This window comes from Thalassophryne amazonica, chromosome 14 (genome assembly GCF_902500255.1).
Source record: "Thalassophryne amazonica chromosome 14, fThaAma1.1, whole genome shotgun sequence".
Taxonomy (NCBI): domain Eukaryota; kingdom Metazoa; phylum Chordata; class Actinopteri; order Batrachoidiformes; family Batrachoididae; genus Thalassophryne; species Thalassophryne amazonica.
In genome coordinates, this window is record NC_047116.1 from 87,573,192 (window position 1) to 87,591,751 (window position 18,560).

The following is an 18,560-nucleotide window of genomic DNA, read 5'->3' on the forward strand; positions in this document are numbered from 1 at the left end:
TATCCATCCATCCATCTTTGTAGTGTCTTATCACACTGTATTGTGTACATGCACAGGCTTTTACAAATAATAGGTAAAAAATTAAATCATGAATTAAATGATCATTTTTAATATTGCAAGCCTTTGCAATCAAAGGATTATCAGGAAGGAAATTTTCTTCATCTCAAAATCACTTCAAACATACCCAAATAAAGATTGATTTGGCATGCTGAATAACTAAAAGAAAAATAGAGCTTTGATTGCTCGTGTTGTTCTGCCTTTTATTCAGCTCCTGCTTGTGCTTTGGTGGACGCTATCAACAGATTTAACATGGGCAAATAAAATATTGGTAACATGGATTCCTGAAAGGGAGAAGTTGAGAGGTGGTATCAACCTCTTTTGATTTTACAAATATCTGAGCAATGTTTTCAGATTGACAAACATCATTACAACTTAAGACATCTGTGTTGTGCAACATTAGAAAGATTAGTGATTGCGTATCGATAACGTTCACTGGAAACACCCCCATACGAAGGAAGGGGCTCATCTGTAGGAAGTGATAACGGGCACATATGCTGGGAAGGTTCATGAATAATAAGCGCTGCTTAGCCATTAGGAGTGTGACACACTGCTGGAGGGCAGGAAACAGATTCCATAGAGTGCAGGTATAAATACTGAGAAACCTAGATAAATCTGCTATCAAATAGTTAATTACTTTTCTTGTCTGCTGTGGTTGAAAATAATGGACTGATTATTCAGTGCTTAATACTCTGAGGATGCAGGCATTACTCACACGGAGGGCTTTGGTGCATTTGCTGGTTGTTGCTCAAAGTCCAACTGTGTCTTTAAGCAACAGCATGATTAGTGTAACTGTTGGCCGCTCTTAAAAATAATTGCTTGGTTTAAGGGGACTTTGCCTCTTCTCTCAATTCAACAGCAGCCTTTGATCAGTTGGAGCCTCGGAGCAGAAAGGATTTATTAATAACACATATCACAGTCCTGCAAATGCTACATAACGATTGCAGGACTGCACGTCTTGCTTGAAAACATGCATTAACATTTTAGAAGCTATTGGAGGTTTGTTTACACAGGAAGCCCTTATTTTGCATTTTCTTCAGAATTTTACAGAATGCATATTTAAATTTGCCCAACACTTTATCATCCAGAAACACCAAACATTATGTTAGTTATAAAATCACAGCTGCATGAGTGCTACCACGTGCACTCGTCTTTGTATCAAATCTTTATTACATCCGCCAAGGATGTAATAACATCATCGCCGTTTATTTATTGTCTGTCTGTCTGTTAGCAGGATTACGTCAAAACTACTGAACAGATTTTGATGAAATTTTCACCACAGATAGATATTAGGCCACGAAAGACTCCGTTAAATTTTGTAGGTGATCCGTATCTGAATACAGATTCTGGATCAAGATTTCACTGGATATAGGCCTTGAAGGATTAGATCAAAACTACTTCATGGATTCTCACCAAATTTGAACCACAGATAAATATTAGTGCATGAAAGACTCCACTGAATTTTTTGAGTTGATCCGGATCTGGATTGGCGGACATCAGAAATCTCTGACTGCTCTTGTTGTATGTGTAATCCATAAAAAAAGAGAACTCTACAGATGTTTTGGAATGAAACAATACTGAACTTAATCCCTTGGTCACATTAGGTACAAGAGACAGAGCAGTGGTGGGCACACTTCCGATAATCCGATAGATAATTATCGTTTTCATTCATTCATTCATTATCGGATTATCTTTTTAGATAAATTTAAAACCATCATCAGACTAATTATCTTCCGATGAATTACCGTCCGATAACTTTTAGACCGATAACGTACTAAACTAAGCTGAACAGTGAAAAATATTTTTAAAACTGTTAAAGCTGTTGAGACCTACCTGTTAAAAGTTTCCTAATAGGTATGGTGTTCTATCCTCTGTAAGCAAAGGCGAACTGGTGACCAAAAAAAAAGTCATTTACTTTAACACCATACTAATATAATCGCAATGTCACCAAGTCATCCAGAGGCATACATGTTTAACTTATGGTTCAAACTTTAACCACTCATTTTAGACAAGTTATTTAAAATTATTGTCATGTCTGAAGTTTATAAAGTGAAAATATCGGATATATGTTTTTGTTTTAAAGTAATGTGCTAATTTTTAAGGTTTTGTGAGCACATGCTGTGCCAGGCAGCAATGCATTATGGGTAGCATAAGGTAATCTCAGACGATCACGACAGGACAAATGCATTTCAGACACTCTGTTCAGGGTCCACAGATAACAGCATTAAACTCTAGTGCCTAAAACTCTCGTGAATATATTCTCTGGGTTTATAGACGTTAGTGTATTTGCATTTGTTAAATTCCACGCATCTTAAATGTAGCAGACACGGATTATCTGGAATTTTGTTTGATATTTTTTCAAGGCCGCTACTGCCATCTACTGGCCAGGAGTGTTCATGGCAGTATTAAATGTCTGGGTACATGGCTGCTCTCAAAGTGTTGGTATTGTCCATTGTCCAGGCGCTTTTTGTGTGCATATATTTGTTAACTTTGTATTCTAAAACTACAGTTAAAAGTAATTCCGACTCCTTATCGGTCCACATGAACGAGGTTGGCGCCATGTTTTTAGTTTTTGTGGAAGTGACAACATGAGAATAAAGCTCCTGATTGGATAGAATTTTAATCAGTACCGCCACCCAAAGGTTTGGCAGACTAATTACAACACATTTATACGGTTTGATGTGGATGGATTTTTTTTTTTTAAACGACGTAGTGTGGATGAAGTTTTTTCCCCAAACTGAAAGGGTAAGATATTCGGTTTTACAAATACCCGACAACGTGTGTACATGGCCTTATGTCTGTGAAAGGCACTATATAAATAAATTTACTTACTTACTAATACTGAGTGTACATTTTACAACATCATAAAAGTTTTAAAACATGCAATTGCGATGACACTTCCAGGGCTCCGTAAAAATGCCTGTTTTTACAAATAAAAATGGAATATTTTACAAAAGCACATTTATCTTTAAACCAACACACGACACACGTCACATTAACGTGTTGGTTTACATAGTGGATTACTGAACCAATCACTGTTTAGCACTTTTACCCAGAATGCTTTGCGGTCTGTGTTTGTTACAAAACCTCAGAATTAGTGCCTTATTCAACATTAAAAGATATATGTTATATTTTAACTTTGTACAAATGACAGAATTGACATTAATGGAGTTATTCTATCAGTATTTTCAAAAAACCATAAGTTAGTATGATTTTATTTTTCAAGACCTCTGCCTGACTGGAGTGTTGAAATTGATATGGAGCTGGCTGCTTTTGGTGTGTCTCTGTGGTGGGAGTGCTGTTGTTAACAAGAGCTTCCAGCAAGGGCAGGATGTTGAAAGAAAAATGATTATAATTAGTAAAGAGTTGATTTTGTGGGTGCTCTCAGGATTTGTCTGTGCTGCTTCCTGCAGGGGGCAGCATGGTCAGTCATTCTTGCTTATTCTTTAGGTCGTTTACCGCTTTCAAAAGCGATCGTGTTAAAAATCAATTTCAGCTCTTTAGTAACTGCAAATGTCCCATAGACACCGGAATTTATCGGTTATCGATTATCTGTAACTTCTGATACATTTTGGGGTGGTTTATCGGTTTATCTTTATCAAAGATAACTTTTCCGTTATCTTATTATCTGTTATCGAAGTTAATTTTTTGGTTATCTGTGCCCACCACTGAGACAGAGGCAAAGTGAACAGCTGAGATTTATTTTCAGTCAGAGTGAGCGTCTTACAGTGACAAGAGATAATGGTTGCTCTTCTGCCAGCTAGGTGGGGCAAAAAATAGGAGATGCTGAGCGACACGACATAGCAACTGCCAATCCAAGTGAATAGGCAATGTGACGCCAACTGGTATCACGCGAGAACAAAATAAGCAAAGATGGCGGAAAATGCTCTGAAACAGCTTATTACTGAATAAATCTAGCATGTTTCTCATATACTTTGTAAAAGTTTGTGGAAAAAAAACCACTTCTAAATCTAAAAACGCTTTTTTTTTTTTTTACCCAGACAGACAACAACTCTGAAGTGATTTACAAGACATCTTAGGAAGATATTACAGTGCGCACCCCAAGAACGCCTATCAAACAACACAGTTAAGAGCGTGTCACCATAATTTCAGATAATGTAACCACAGGGTTACAGAAACAAGAGACAAGAGGTGGCTATGCCGCCAGCTAGGCGTGACCAAAATAGACAAGAAGTCTGTTTTTTGTAAATGCAGAGTGATGCGACACAACTCAAAACCACGTGAAGGCAGCGTGATGACAGTCTGATATTTTCCCATATCAGACCTGTTACCATGACAATCAGACTGGAACATCTATCACATTTATTACAAACCAGAAAGCTGAAAACACGATTAGAAAAACCAAGTCGGACAATAAAATACTCCATAAATATCAAAATGGCATCAGAAAAAAAACACAGGTTGGAAGCTTACCAGCTAATGACTGGACCACCTGTTAGCAAGTTCTTAATACCACGAGCCGTCACCAGCTTTCATATTTGGGTGATACCATAAATTTGCATTTATATGCTCGGTTAATAATCCTTTAAAATTTTGTCATGGTCAGCAAGAAATAAACGCTTCTAAATCTAACAACTCTTTTTGTAACCAGATAATACCTCTGAGGTGATTTTTTTTTTTCCCAGACATCTTACAGAGACCTTAGCATGCTAATTAATGATACAGGAGTTTCATAGTGACACACATTTCACTGAAATAAATCATTCAAACTTTGGTTCCATCAAGTCAGCCATGGAGGAAAATGCCATAGTGACAGTGTCAGGTTGCCTTTATAATGCATCATTAAACATTATACACATTAAAGGCAGGTAACCAAACAAGCTGGCCATGCCCCGGGAATGTCCAAGTGACAAACACTGCTGTCACCCTCATTTGTAACTAATCTGATCGTGGGGTTACAGTTGTGCTCAAACATTTACATACCCTGGCAGAATTTTTGTTTTGGGGGGCATTTTTCAGAGAATATGAATGATGACACAAAAACTTTTTTTTCATTCATGGTTAGTGGTGGGGTGAAGCCATTTATTGTCAAACAACTGTGTTTACTCATTTTAAATCATAATGACAACAGAAACTACCCAAATAAGCTTGTTCAAATTGTCCTCGGTCATCAAAACAAACCCCGCCATGTTTGTTTTTAAGCTAAGCGCTGTTGCTGCTAGTGTGAGTGCACCTGGGGCCTGTACTACGAAGCGGGGTTAACTTACTCAGATGTAACCCAGGGTCAACCTCTTAAACCGGGGTTGACAAAACCTGGTTTTCTCAAGTGGTGTTAATCGGTACTACGACGCTGAATAAGATGTTGATTTGTTGAACCTGTGTTAACCTAATTGGAGTTTGTGTGCGTTCACATAAAAGGGGCAGGTTGCAGCACACGTCACCATTTTTCAATGATGGCGCGGTCACCTTACTTTACCGAAGAAGAATACACAATTATTATGCGGAGCTACGAGGAATTTAAAATCATGTTAAGGGAGAAATTGAACACATCGTCTGCCATTAAAGCAAGACAGGCTTGTTGGCAGCGTATTGCTGATCGGGTAATTGCTCACATGTCATCTAAGGATTTAAAGCCATTAATGGTCATCCTGTTAACATAGGTACACATACGTGGTCTATTAGATAATAAACCGACCCTTTTTTTTTTTTTTACTATATGGTTTTGAATGACGTGCGATTACACCAATCATGCTTGAACCCTCATGCGCATGCGTGAGTTTTTTCACGCATGTCGGTGACGTCATTTCCCTATGGGCAGGCCTTGAGTGAGATGTGGTCCCGCCCTCTCGGCTGAATTCCTTTGTTTCACACCCTGCTCGAGACGGCATGCGTTGCTTTATCAACATTTTTTCTGGACCTGTGAGGAATATCCGAGTGGACACTATTCGAGAAATTAAGCTGGTTTTTGGTGAAAAGTTTAACGGCTGATGAGAGATTATGGGGTGTATCTGTTGGTGTAAGGACTTCCCACGCAGCGGGACATCGTGCAGCGCTTCCAGGCACCCTCGTCGGCCTGTTTCGACCTGAAAACATCCTAATTTAAGGCTTAATTCACCCAGGACATCGTGAGAGAACAGAGAAGATTCAGAAGAGGCCGGCATGAGGACTTTATGCGGACATTCCACTGTTTAAGGACATTTTATAATGAAAGACGTGCGCGCAAATTCGCCGAGTCGTTTCCGTGACGACTCGGCAAATCTGTGTGCGCCGCGACAGGAAAAACACCTCCGTGTTGAAAACCATTTGTAAAATTTAGGCGGCTTTTGATGGCTTTCAACAAGTGAGTAACTGAGAAATTGTTTGGGCATGTTCCAACTTGCCCATTAAGGTTTCCAATGGAGGTGTTTTTCCTGTCGCGACCCCCCGCGGTCGGGTCCGGCCCGACATGCGACTCTGCCCGCACGTTCTTTCATTACAAAATGTCCGTTAACAATGGAATGTCCGAATAAACTCCTCATGCCGACTTCTTCTGAAAGTTCTCTGTTCTCTGACGACTTCCTGGATCAACAGAGCCTGAAATGTGGAAGTTTTCAACTTGAAACAGTGAGACGCTGCCGCCTCGAAGCGCAGATCGCCGTGAGGCGCCGTGGGCCATCCTTAAAGCGACAGTTACAGACCAAAATCTCTCATCAGCCGTTAAAATTGTTACCGAAAACCAGCTGAATTTATCGAATGGTGTCCACTCAGTTGTGCCTTACAGTTTTGAAAAAATTTTTATCAAACAAAGCAGCAGTCTCTGAGCCATTCCTAAACAATGAAAAAACGACGAGAGGGTGGGCCACTCCTCACTCAAAGACTGCCCACAGGCGAATGAAGTAACCGACAGGCGTGAAAAAACTCTCGCATGCCCACGAGGGTTCAAGCATGTCTGATGTAATCACACGTGATTCAAATCCATATGGTTTTTGAAAAAAATAATAAGGTCGGATACTTTTCTAATAGACCTCGTATATCACTTTGGCATGAAGGTTATCCAACAGGACAGCCCCATGTGAAATATGTCATTATAGAATGTGAAATATGTCATTATAGTAACTGCATATGGGAATGTTTAGAAAAATCAACCAAACCAAAGCAGCCCTTATGTGGCTGAAATAAGTGAAAAGAAGGTGAGCTTAGAGTGGACTACACGATAATGGGTATATGAAATAGGCCGAATAGAATGGCTATACCTGCACATTGATGCTGTGAAAAGATTTGCGATTGACATAATCGCCCTCGTGCTCTCCCAGGGGTGCACTGATTGGGATTTCCGTGCAATCAATGGCTCCTATTACTCTTGGGAAACCTACGAGAAATTGTTATAGATAAGCGGTCTTTAAAAACCCTCACCCTGCGAAGAGAGCCTCTCACAATTTGTGCCCCAATATCAAACGGATCATCCAGGTAGGCCGGCATTGTCTTTGGAGCAATTGAAGGTGGATGGGCAGTGCTTATAAAGGGAGTGGTTAAGCGAAAACCTCAAGCTAACCTAGAACATAACCTGCCCGGAGCAGGTTTGGCACGCAGCATAAATTGCCATGGCAGCATACCTCGATCAAAACCTATCCACCTTTCGTAGTACGGGTTAACTGGGAAGTTACTCCACACGTCATCAATTTACTCCCGAAGTTACCCTGATAAGCCAGTAACCCCGATTCGTAGTACTGGCCCCTGGTGGCAAATGGTATGAATAATCCATGTCACATACATACAAAACACCAACCAAGTGACAAGGATCTATTTGGACATTATATGAATCCAGATAATGTCTTCATCGGCATCCCACACAAGTGGAGAACATTGTCTCTCTTCTCTTACCAACAGCTACTGCAGCCGTGTCAGGTGCAAATGAGATGAGACATGATCTTTATCTGTTTCCATTAAATCACTGGTACAATTTGCAGTAAATGTTGTGAAAAGTGTAATGACACGGACCCACAACAGGGGGCGTAAATGAATGGTCAATGGAAATAAGAAGTAACACTTTTAATGTTGTGAAATGTGCACAACGGATACAGATACAATGCAATACTAGGGTCAATTATAAAGTTGGTGTCGTGTGGGCAGGCTCGAGGATAGGAGATGCCCGAACAGAGAAGAGTCGGGACCCACACGATTTCCACCGTCAACGGATCTGGAACACTCCAGAGCCGCCAAGTCCTGAGTCCCCAGGTGGCCACCGACTCCAGCTGTCAGATCGGGTACTGCACTCCCTTCGACTCAGCAGACAGCGGAGAAGCTGCAAACTCAGAAGGTAAATTAGCTACTAATACAGATGTGAAGGATGTCACAACTTAATAGTACGGCTGAGTGTCTACCTGAATGATTCAGATGATTTCACGGCAGAGGTGTGGTGTCTTCTCCAGGCTTTTATGGGTGGCATGATGAGTTGATGAATGACAGCTGTCAGAGTTCCTGGTGCTCCTGGCGGTGACTGCGCCCTCTAGTGCCTGAAGCCCATCTACAGGCAGGGCACCTTCTGGCGTTGGGCCAGCAGTACCTCCTCTTCGGGCGGCCCACACAACAGGACCCCCCCCCCTCAACGGGTGCCTCCTGGCGCCAGACCAGGCTTGTTGGGATGTCGTTGGTAGAAATCGGCCAGGAGGGCCGGGTCCAGAATGAAGCTCTGCTTCACCCAGGAGCGGTCCGTACCCCTCCCAGTCCACCAGATATTGGAATCCCTGGCCCCGTTGACGAACGTCCAGAAGCCTGCGGACGGTCCACGCAGGCTCTCCATCGATGATCCGGGCAGGAGGCGATGCTGGTCCAGGAGTGCAGAGGTTGGAGGAGTGACATGGTTTAATCCGGGACACGTGAAAAACTGGATGTATCCACAGTGAAGCTGGCAGCCGGAGTGAAGCTGCGGCTGGACTGAGGACTTTGGTGATTGCAAAAGGTCCGATATATCTGTCCTTCAGTTTTTGGGAGTCCACCTGCAGAGGGATGTCCTTAGTTGACAGCCAAACATCCTACCCGGGCTGGTTTGCAGGGGCCGGGGTACGCCGGCGGTCTGCATGGTCTTTAGCCCTCGTCCGGGCCTTCAGAAGGGCAGAGCGGACAGTGCGCCACACCCAACGGCACCTTCTGAGGTGGGCCTGGACCGAGGGGACCTCGACCTCTCCCCGTACGGCTGGAAACAATCGGGGCTGGTACCCCAAACACACCTCAAAGGGGGAGAGGGCGGTGGCAGATGAGACCTGACTGTTGTGGGCGTATTCAATCCAGGCCAGATGTTGACTCCAGGCCGTCGGGTGTGCGGAGGGGACACACCGCAGGGCCTGCTCCAGGTCTTGGTTCGCCCGCTCTGCCTGTCCATTGGTCTGAGGGTGGTACCCGGACAAGAGGCTCACCGTGGCCCCCAGTTCCCTACAGAAACTCCTCCAGACTTGCAAGGAGAACTGGGGACCACGATCTGAGACTATGTTCATGGGGATACCATGCAGACGCACGACATGGTGGACCAGGAGGTCTGCAGTCTCCTGGGCCGTCGGGAGCTTCGGGAGGACCACGAAGTGGGCCGCCTTGGAGAACCGGTCCACTATCGTCAGGATGGTCATCATACCCTGGGACGCAGGGAGACCCGTGATGAAGTCCAGGCCTATGTGGGACCAGGGGCGACGAGGCACCGGCAGTGACTGGAGGAGTCCTTGGGCCTTCTTATGTACTGCCTTGCCCCTGGCACAGGTGGTGCAGGCCTGGACGTACTCCCGGATGTCGGTTTCCATCGACGCCCACCAGAAGCGCTGCCGGATCACTGCCACAGTTCTTCGCACCCCTGGGTGGCAGGAGAGCTTAGAACCGTGACAGAAGTCCAAGACCGCAGCCCTGGCCTCTGGTGGGACGTACAGCCGGTTTTCAGGTCCATCTCTGGGGTCCGGGTGTCGAGTCAGGGCCTCCCGGACGGTCTTCTCCACGTCCCAGGTGAGGGTTGTGACGACAGTGGACTCAGGGATGTTGGTGTCCGGTGGATCCGACAGCTCTGGCTTGACTTCCTCTTCATGCACCTGGGACAGTGCATCAGACCGTTGGTTTTTAGTCCCGGGGCGATACGTGATCTGGAAGTCAAACCGACCAAAGAACAGTGACCAACGGGCTTGCCTGGGGTTCAGACGCTTGGCGGTCCAGATGTATTCCAAGTTCCAATGGTCCGTGAAAACCATGAAGGGAACCGTGGCTCCCTCCAGAAGGTGTCTCCACTCCTCAAGAGCCTCTTTCACCGCCAGAAGTTCCCGATTGCCGACGTTATAGTTCCTTTCAACCGGGGTCAACCTGCGGGAATAGTAGGCACAAGGATGGAGTACCTTATCGGACTCCCCACTCTGGGACAGCATGGCTCCTATCCCTGAGTCAGAGGCATCCACTTCGACTATAAACTGGCGATCAGGGTCAGGCTGCACCAGAACTGGTGCAGTCGAGAACCAACGTTTCAACTCCTTAAACGCGGCTTCGCACTGATCCGACCAGGTGAAGGGGACTTTAGTGAAGGTCAGGGCTGTCAGGGGGCTAACAACCTGACTGTAGCCCTTAATGAACCTCCGATAGAAATTCGCAAAACCGAGGAACTGTTGCAATTTCCTACGGCTTGTTGGTTGGGGCCAATCTCTCACCGCTGGAACCTTGGCTGGATCAGGGGCAACAGAGTTGGAGGAGATTATGAACCCCAGGAAGGACAAAGAAGCGCGGTGGAACTCACACTTCTCACCCTTCACAAACAGCCGGTTCTTCAACAACCTCTGCAGGACCTGACGTACATGCTTAACATGGGTCTCAGGATCAGGGGAGAAGATGAGAATATCGTCCAGATATACGAAGACGAACCGATGCAGGAAGTCCCGCAAGACGTCATTAACCACGGCTTGGAACGTCGCGGGCGCATTGGTGAGACCGAACGGCATGACCAGGTACTCAAAGTGACCTAAGGGGGTGTTAAATGCTGTCTTCCACTCATCTCCCTTCCGGATCCGAACCAGGTGATACGCACTTCTAAGATCCAACTTTGTGAAAATTTGGGCTCCATGCAGGGGCGTGAACACCGAATCCAGCAGAGGTAACGGGTATCGTTGCGAACCATGATCTCGTTCAGCCCTCTGTAATCAATGCATGGACGGAGTCCGCCGTCCTTCTTACCCACAAAAAAGAAACCAGCCCCCATCGGGGATGTGGAGTTCCGGATCAACCCGGCAACTAAAGAGTCCCGGATGTAGGTCTCCATTGATTCGCGTTCCGGACGTGAGAGGTTGTACAACCTGCTGGACGGGTACTCAGCGCCCGGTACCAAATCTATGGCACAATCGTACGGACGGTGTGGGGGCAGCGTGAGTGCCAGACCCTTGCTGAAGACGTCAGCAAGATCATGGTACTCAGCTGGCACCGCTGCGAGATTGGGGGGGACTTGAACCTCCTCCTTGGCTAGTACACCTGGTGGAATCGAGGATCCTAAACATTCCCGGTGGCATGTTTCGCTCCACTGTGTTACAACCCCAGACGGCCAATCAATCCAGGGCTTGTGTTTTACCATCCAGAGATAACCCAAAATCACCCGGGAGGTAGAAGGTGTTACATAAAACACAATCTCCTCCCTGTCATTCCCAGACACGACCAATGTCAATGGCTGTGTCTGGTGTGTGATTAATGGGAGAAGGATGCCATCTAGTGCCCGAACCGACAAAGGTGACGGTAAGACCACTAGAGGGAGCCCTACCTCCCTAGCCCATCTGCTGTCCAGCAGATTCCCCTCCGACCCCATGTCCACCAGTGCTGGGGCGTGAAGGGTGAGATCCCCACTCAGGATCATAACTGGGATTCGTGCGGATTTGTGGGATTTCCCCTTGTGAGTGTTATGGCCCACCCTTAGCCCAGTCTCTAAGGGCGGGTGTTGTAGTTTGACCATTTGGGGCAATTCCTCTGTATATGCTCACTCGAGCCACAGAAAAAACACTCCCCGCGGGCCAGTCTCCGTTGTCTGTTTTCTGATTTTACTTTAGCCCTGCTCGTGTCCATAGCTTCATCAGCAGGGGGAGCTGTCGCCTCATGGAGTGCTCTGGCAGTGGAGCGGGGAGACGGCAACATCCGTTCGGACCCAGAAGGAAGAGGGACGGCTCGTGCCCGGCCACACCCCTTGCCTTGCTCCCGGCAATGTTCCTCTAGTCGGTTGTCTAGCCGTCTAGCCGAAGGCGGCGCGGAGTGCAACGTTATTCCAGCCGGACCTCGCTGCCGCGATGCGGAAGTCGACTGCATATTCGGCTGCGTTCCGACGCCCCTGTCTCATCGACAGCAGCACGTTTGAAGCGGTCTCGCCTCTATTGGGGTGATCAAACACTTGTTTGAACTCCCGCGCAAACCCAGTGTATGTAGTTAGGGGCCGTGAGTTCTGCTCCCAAAGCGCCGTAGCCCAGGCGCGTGCCTCTCCGTGAAGCAGATTTACCACATAAGCCACCCTGCTAGTGTCAGACGTGTACATAACCGGACGCTGTGAAAAGACGTGCGAACACTGCATTAAAAAGTCAGCGCACGTCTCGACACAGCCTCCGTACGGCTCTGGAGGGCTTATGTATGGTTCAGGGGACGGGGGGGGGGGGGGGGGGGTTCATTGAACGGCCACTGGAATATCTATATCTGGCACTCGGGCAGCAGGAGGAGGTGCCGCAGCAGCGCCCTGCGCGTGCGCTTCCACCTGAGCAGTGAGAGCCTCCATCCTCCGATTGAGGATAACGTTCTGCTCGGTTACCAAGTCCAACCGAGCAGTGAAGGCGGTTAGGATTTGCTGCAGCTCACCTAGTACGCCTCCTGCTGGCCCCCGTGCACCCTGCGTTTCCATTGGTGGTTCACTCGATGGTTGACGCCCCTCAGGATCCATGACGATGGCCGAGAAATCCTGTTGTGAAAAGTGTAATGACACGGACCCACAACAGGGGGCGTAAATGCATGGTCAATGGAAATAAGAAGTAACACTTTTAATGTTGTGAAATGTGCACAACGGATACAGATACAATGCAATACTAAGGTCAATTATAAAGTTGGTGTCGTGTCGGCAGGCTCGAGGATAGGAGACGCCTGCCCACACGATTTCCACCGCCAACGGATCTGGAACACTCCAGAGCCGCCAAGTCCTGAGTCCCCAGGTGGCCACCGTCTCCAGCTGTCAGATCGGGTACTGCACTCCCTTCGACTTGGCAGACAGTGGAGAAGCTGCAAACTCAGAAGGTAAATTAGCTACTAATACAGATGTGAAGGACGTCACAACTTAATAGTACGGCTGAGTGTCTACCTGAATAATTCAGACGATTTCTTGGCAGAGGTGTGGTGTCTTCTCCAGGCTTTTATGGGTGGCATGATGAGTTGATGAATGACAGCTGTCAGAGTTCCTGGTGCTCCTGGCGGCGACTGCGCCCTCTGGTGCCTGAAGCCCGTCTACAGGCAGGGCGCCCTCTGGAGTTGGGCCAGCAGTACCTCCTCTTCGGGCGGCCCACACAACAGTAAAGTCACATTGCATGGTTAATTTACATCAGTGGTCTCAAACCAGTTCCAGAAAGGGCCGAGAGGGTGCAGGTTTTCTGTGAGCCACTGAATCCAGCAGGTGATTTTACTGATTAACATCACTTTGAGCAGGTGGAATCAGTTAATCAGTGAAATCACCTTCTGGAGTGGGTGGTTGCACAGAAAATCTGCATCCTCTTGGCCTTTCTGGAACAGTTTGAGACCTCTGATTTACATACTCTCCTCCCCAAAATTTTGCAGTCTGAAAGTAAATGTCCTACAAATTCATGTGCAATGAGGCCAGCCACAAAAATAACTGTCCACAGCTTTGCCGCCCCAACTTTCCACTGTGCTTCTAAAGTCAATTTCAACAGTACTTTCTTGAATCCACAACAAGGTTTGCTCTGGAAAAATCCCTTGGTAAATTTAACCCCTAAACTTTAATATTTAGCACTCAGGATTGTAAATTATTTGATATGTGAAATGCTTTCATTATTACGTCCACCAAGGACATAATAAAATCATCTGCATTCATTTATTTATTTGTCTGTCTGTAAGCAGGATTACATCAAAACGAAGGGCCCCTTCACACAGTGCGAATACGTACAACTCCAGGGTGACTCACGGTGGTAGAGCTCATATGAGCCCACCATGAAACATCACGCTGACGGGCAGGTGTTCACGATGCCGCTGCGATTGTTCATGCATACGGGAACACAGTGTGAGCAGCTGCATGATGTATAACCACATCGCGTATCTGCTGTGAAGAAAAAATAAATAATTTAAAAAATAGATGCTGTGATGGTTCCGTGCACGCGGGAACACAGCAGCTTTTCACAGCAACTGTGCAATGTGGTTGAAAATAAAAAAATAAATAAAAATTACCTGCTACCCAGGGAATTGAACCCGTGCCTTCCAAAAGCTCCAATTTCCAGTCAGAAACTTTACCACTAAGCTACAATCACTGTCCTGTGAAAGCTGCAGGGATCTGCCTGATATCAGAAAGGACATGGACATATTTAAAAAAAATAAAATAAAACCACACACCATATAAAAACACCAGATTTATCAACCGGGCAAAGAAATATGATCCATCTGTTCATCTGTGGATGACCCATGGTCACTGACGTACGGTCATGAAATGACATGAATGAGAAGCAGTGTGCTCTGATCATGTCCACATCTGCTGGCGTGTGTCCAGCCAGCCCGCGCACGTGTCCTGTCCAACACGTGTGTCTTGTGGACGGCGTGCCAGAACTGACACTGCATCATATGGAACAGAGCTCACGTGGGTGCCGTGAAAGTCAGCTTGCCCGCTGCATGTTCTGATCTGATGGTCCATTTCAACCTGGGGGTAGCCTGTCAATGGGCTGCAGCAAGGGAGCGTGTGCATGCTGCAGCCCACAGCATATATCACCACAGCGATATATGTTTCTATTTATGTCAACATGATGACAGCAAACAGTGGGCAGTTGTTAGTCCCTGTCTGTCCAAACACAGTATGTGTTGTCCAGCTGGGATGTCCAGAATGACAGATCTCCACAGCTGCTTCTGTCAGCAGCCACACTTCCTGTCAATTAAATCACACACACCAAAGCCACACTCATGGGGAACGTAGACAAATTTCACTGCCAGCACGACAGTGATTGTCTGCAGACTGTTGTTGTGCCAAGAGTGGGAATGGCCACACATTATCTAAGTGCCAAGCGAGTGGTGTTAGATGTACGTGTGTGTCACCTGGAGTTTGGCTGACACTTGCCACGAGAGGGTTCGATGTAGACTTTTAAGGATTACGTCAAAACGACTTCACGGATACGACATCACAATGTAAAACCAAAATCAGGAAGACACTATTTTGTTTCAGCTTGTGAATTAAATATCTGATTGCAACATCTTCATCACTCGAACCATTCTGGATCAGTACACAATTATTGCATTGTGTTGTGGAAGCTGGATCCAGGTCAAATCCAGATCATGATGTCAAATCAAATCAAATGAAATCAATTTTATTTATATAGCGCCAAATCACAACAAACAGTTGCCCCAAGGCGCTTTATATTGTAAGGCAAAAGCCATACAATAATTACAGAAAAACCCCAACGGTCAAAATGACCCCCTGTGAGCAAGCACTTGGCGACAGTGGGAAGGAAAAACTCCCTTTTAACAGGAAGAAACCTCCAGCAGAACCAGGCTCAGGGAGGGGCAGTCTTCTGCTGGGACTGGTTGGGGCTGAGGGGAGAGAATCAGGAAAAAGACATGCTGTGGAAGAGAGCAGAGATCAATCACTAATGATTAAATGCAGAGTGGTGCATACAGAGCAAAAAGAGAAAGAAAGAGCAGTCTAAGTCTATAGCAGCATAACTAAGGGATGGTTCAGGGTCACCTGATCCAGCCCTAACTATAAGCTTTAGCAAAAAGGAAAGTTTTAAGCCTAATCTTAAAAGTAGAGAGGGTGTCTGTCTCCCTGATCTGAATTGGGAGCTGGTTCCACAGGAGAGGAGCCTGAAAGCTGAAGGCTCTGCCTCCCATTCTACTCTTAAAAACCCTAGGAACTACAAGTAAGCCTGCAGTCTGAGTCTGAGAGCGAAGCGCTCTATTGGGGTGATATGGTACTATGAGGTCCCTAAGATAAGATGGGACCTGATTATTCAAAACCTTATAAGTAAGAAGAAGAATTGTAAATTCTATTCTAGAATTAACAGGAAGCCAATGAAGAGAGGCCAATATGGGTGAAATATGCTCTCTCCTTCTAGTCCCCGTCAGTACTCTAGCTGCAGCATTTTGAATTAACCGAAGGCTTTTCAGCGAACTTTTAGGACAACCTGATAATAATGAATTACAATAGTCCAGCCTAGAGGAAATAAATGCATGAATTAGTTTTTCAGCATCACTCTGAGACAAGACCTTTCTAATTTTAGAGATATTGCGCAAATGCAAAAAAGCAGTCCCACATATTTGCTTAATATGCACATTGAAGGACATATCCTGATCAAAAATGACTCCAAGATTTCTCACAGTATTACTGGAGGTCAGGGTAATGCCATCCAGAGTAAGGATCTGGTTAGACACCATGTTTCTAAGATTTGTGGGGCCAAGTACAATAACTTCAGTTTTATCTGAATTTAAAAGCAGGAAATTAGAGGTCATCCATGTCTTTATGTCTGTAAGACATTCCTGCAGTTTAACTAATTGGTGTGTGTCCTCTGGCTTCATGGATAGATAAAGCTGGGTATCATCTGCGTAACAATGAAAATTTAAGCAATGCTTTCTAATAATACTGCCTAAGGGAAGCATGTATAAAGTGAATAAAATTGGTCCTAGCACAGAACCTTGTGGAACTCCATAATTAACCTTAGTCTGTGAAGAAGATTCCCCATTTACATGAACAAATTGTAATCTATTAGATAAATATGATTCAAACCACCGCAGCGCAGTGCCTTTAATACCTATGGCATGCTCTAATCTCTGTAATAAAATTTTATGGTCAACAGTATCAAAAGCAGCACTGAGGTCTAACAGAACAAGCACAGAGATGAGTCCACTGTCTGAGGCCATAAGAAGATCATTTGTAACCTTGACTAATGCTGTTTCTGTACTATGATGAATTCTAAAACCTGACTGAAACTCTTCAAATAGACCATTCCTCTGCAGATGATCAGTTAGCTGTTTTACAACTACCCTTTCAAGAATTTTTGAGAGAAAAGGAAGGTTGGAGATTGGCCTATAATTAGCTAAGATAGCTGGGTCAAGTGATGGCTTTTCAAGTAATGGTTTAATTACTGACACCTTAAAAGCCTGTGGTACATAGCCAACTAATAAAGATAGATTGATCATATTTAAGATCGAAGCATTAATTAATGGTAGGGCTTCCTTGAGCAGCCTGGTAATGAATTACATTATGAATTACATATCTTTTATTCTGAGTCCTCGTCAACCCTTGGCAGACATCAGAAATCTCTGATTGCTCTTGTTATTTTAATGTTTTCTTGTTGTAACATTGTGCTGCCCTCCTGGCCAGATTGCTCTTCGAAAAGAAATTTTTAATCTCAACCATGCCTATGTGGGAAAATAAAGGATTGTTATTTATGCAGCTTCTTTTTGTTAGCATTTCTTTAATAGGGTCTAATGTTTCTACACAATACTGCAGAACAATACACTGATGACACAGTTCAACCCATAGGATCAAATTATCCAAGGCTCCTCCAGAGAATCAACACTGGAAACCTTGAAATAATCAAGAAATGACTCACCAGCTGCTGACCACAACTGCCCCATGATGCAAACTGTAGAACAGAATCTGACACCTCAGGTGGATTCAGCTCATGCACTTCTCTAAACAAGAGTGATATCCCAATAATGACTTAGTGTACATTCATCTCTCTACAAGACTGGAACAGTTATTACAAATTCAAAATCAGTTTAGTTCATTTTTGGGATAAAACTCATACATTTCATGTAAATCTGATTCTGTTTTATTGGTGTTACAGTTTACTCACCTTGTGTACAGGTTGTAGATCAAGTATGAAGCTAAGAACGAATGCTGATACACCTAAAGACCACTCACACAAAAACAAACAAGTTAATTCTCTTCACCTTCATCATGAAGTGATTTATAGCAGAACCAGAAAAGAGCCAAAACAACTAAATTAATACAGTATCGTTACCTGACAGTGAACATTTTTGTAAAGTACTCCGCAGATACAGATGCAAATTCTTTATTGTCATTGTAACAAGTACAGCGAAAGTAAGGTCCGGAGTCCGTGGACATTTTTAAGTCAAGACTGAAAACCTATTTTTATTGTCTTTCTTATGAATAGTTTTTATTTTTATCTGATTTATTCTTTTACTTGTTTTTATTCATGTATTAAAATGTTTTTATTCATTTTTAATTATTTATTAAATTTTATGTTGAGTTGGTTTATGTAAGGCGCCTTGAGATGGCTTTTGCTGTGAGTTGGTGCATTATAAGCTAATTAAATTAAGCTGCAAGTCTTTTCAGTGTAAATATAAACCTGAGTAAACCA

General features: G+C 44.8%; 1 protein-coding gene across 1 annotated transcript in view; it reads right to left on the reverse strand.

The window, feature by feature from the left end:
- The window catches only part of LOC117524317 (inactive dipeptidyl peptidase 10-like), a 151,386-nt gene that overhangs the window by 76,460 nt on the left and 56,366 nt on the right, over positions 1–18,560 (reverse strand). The window contains exons 6-7 of the mRNA XM_034186080.1: positions 18,033–18,085; positions 17,787–17,868 (exon numbers count right to left, since the gene is read on the reverse strand). Coding sequence (XP_034041971.1) covers positions 17,787–17,868; positions 18,033–18,085 — 135 coding nt within the window. The remainder of the gene's footprint in view (positions 1–17,786; positions 17,869–18,032; positions 18,086–18,560) is intronic.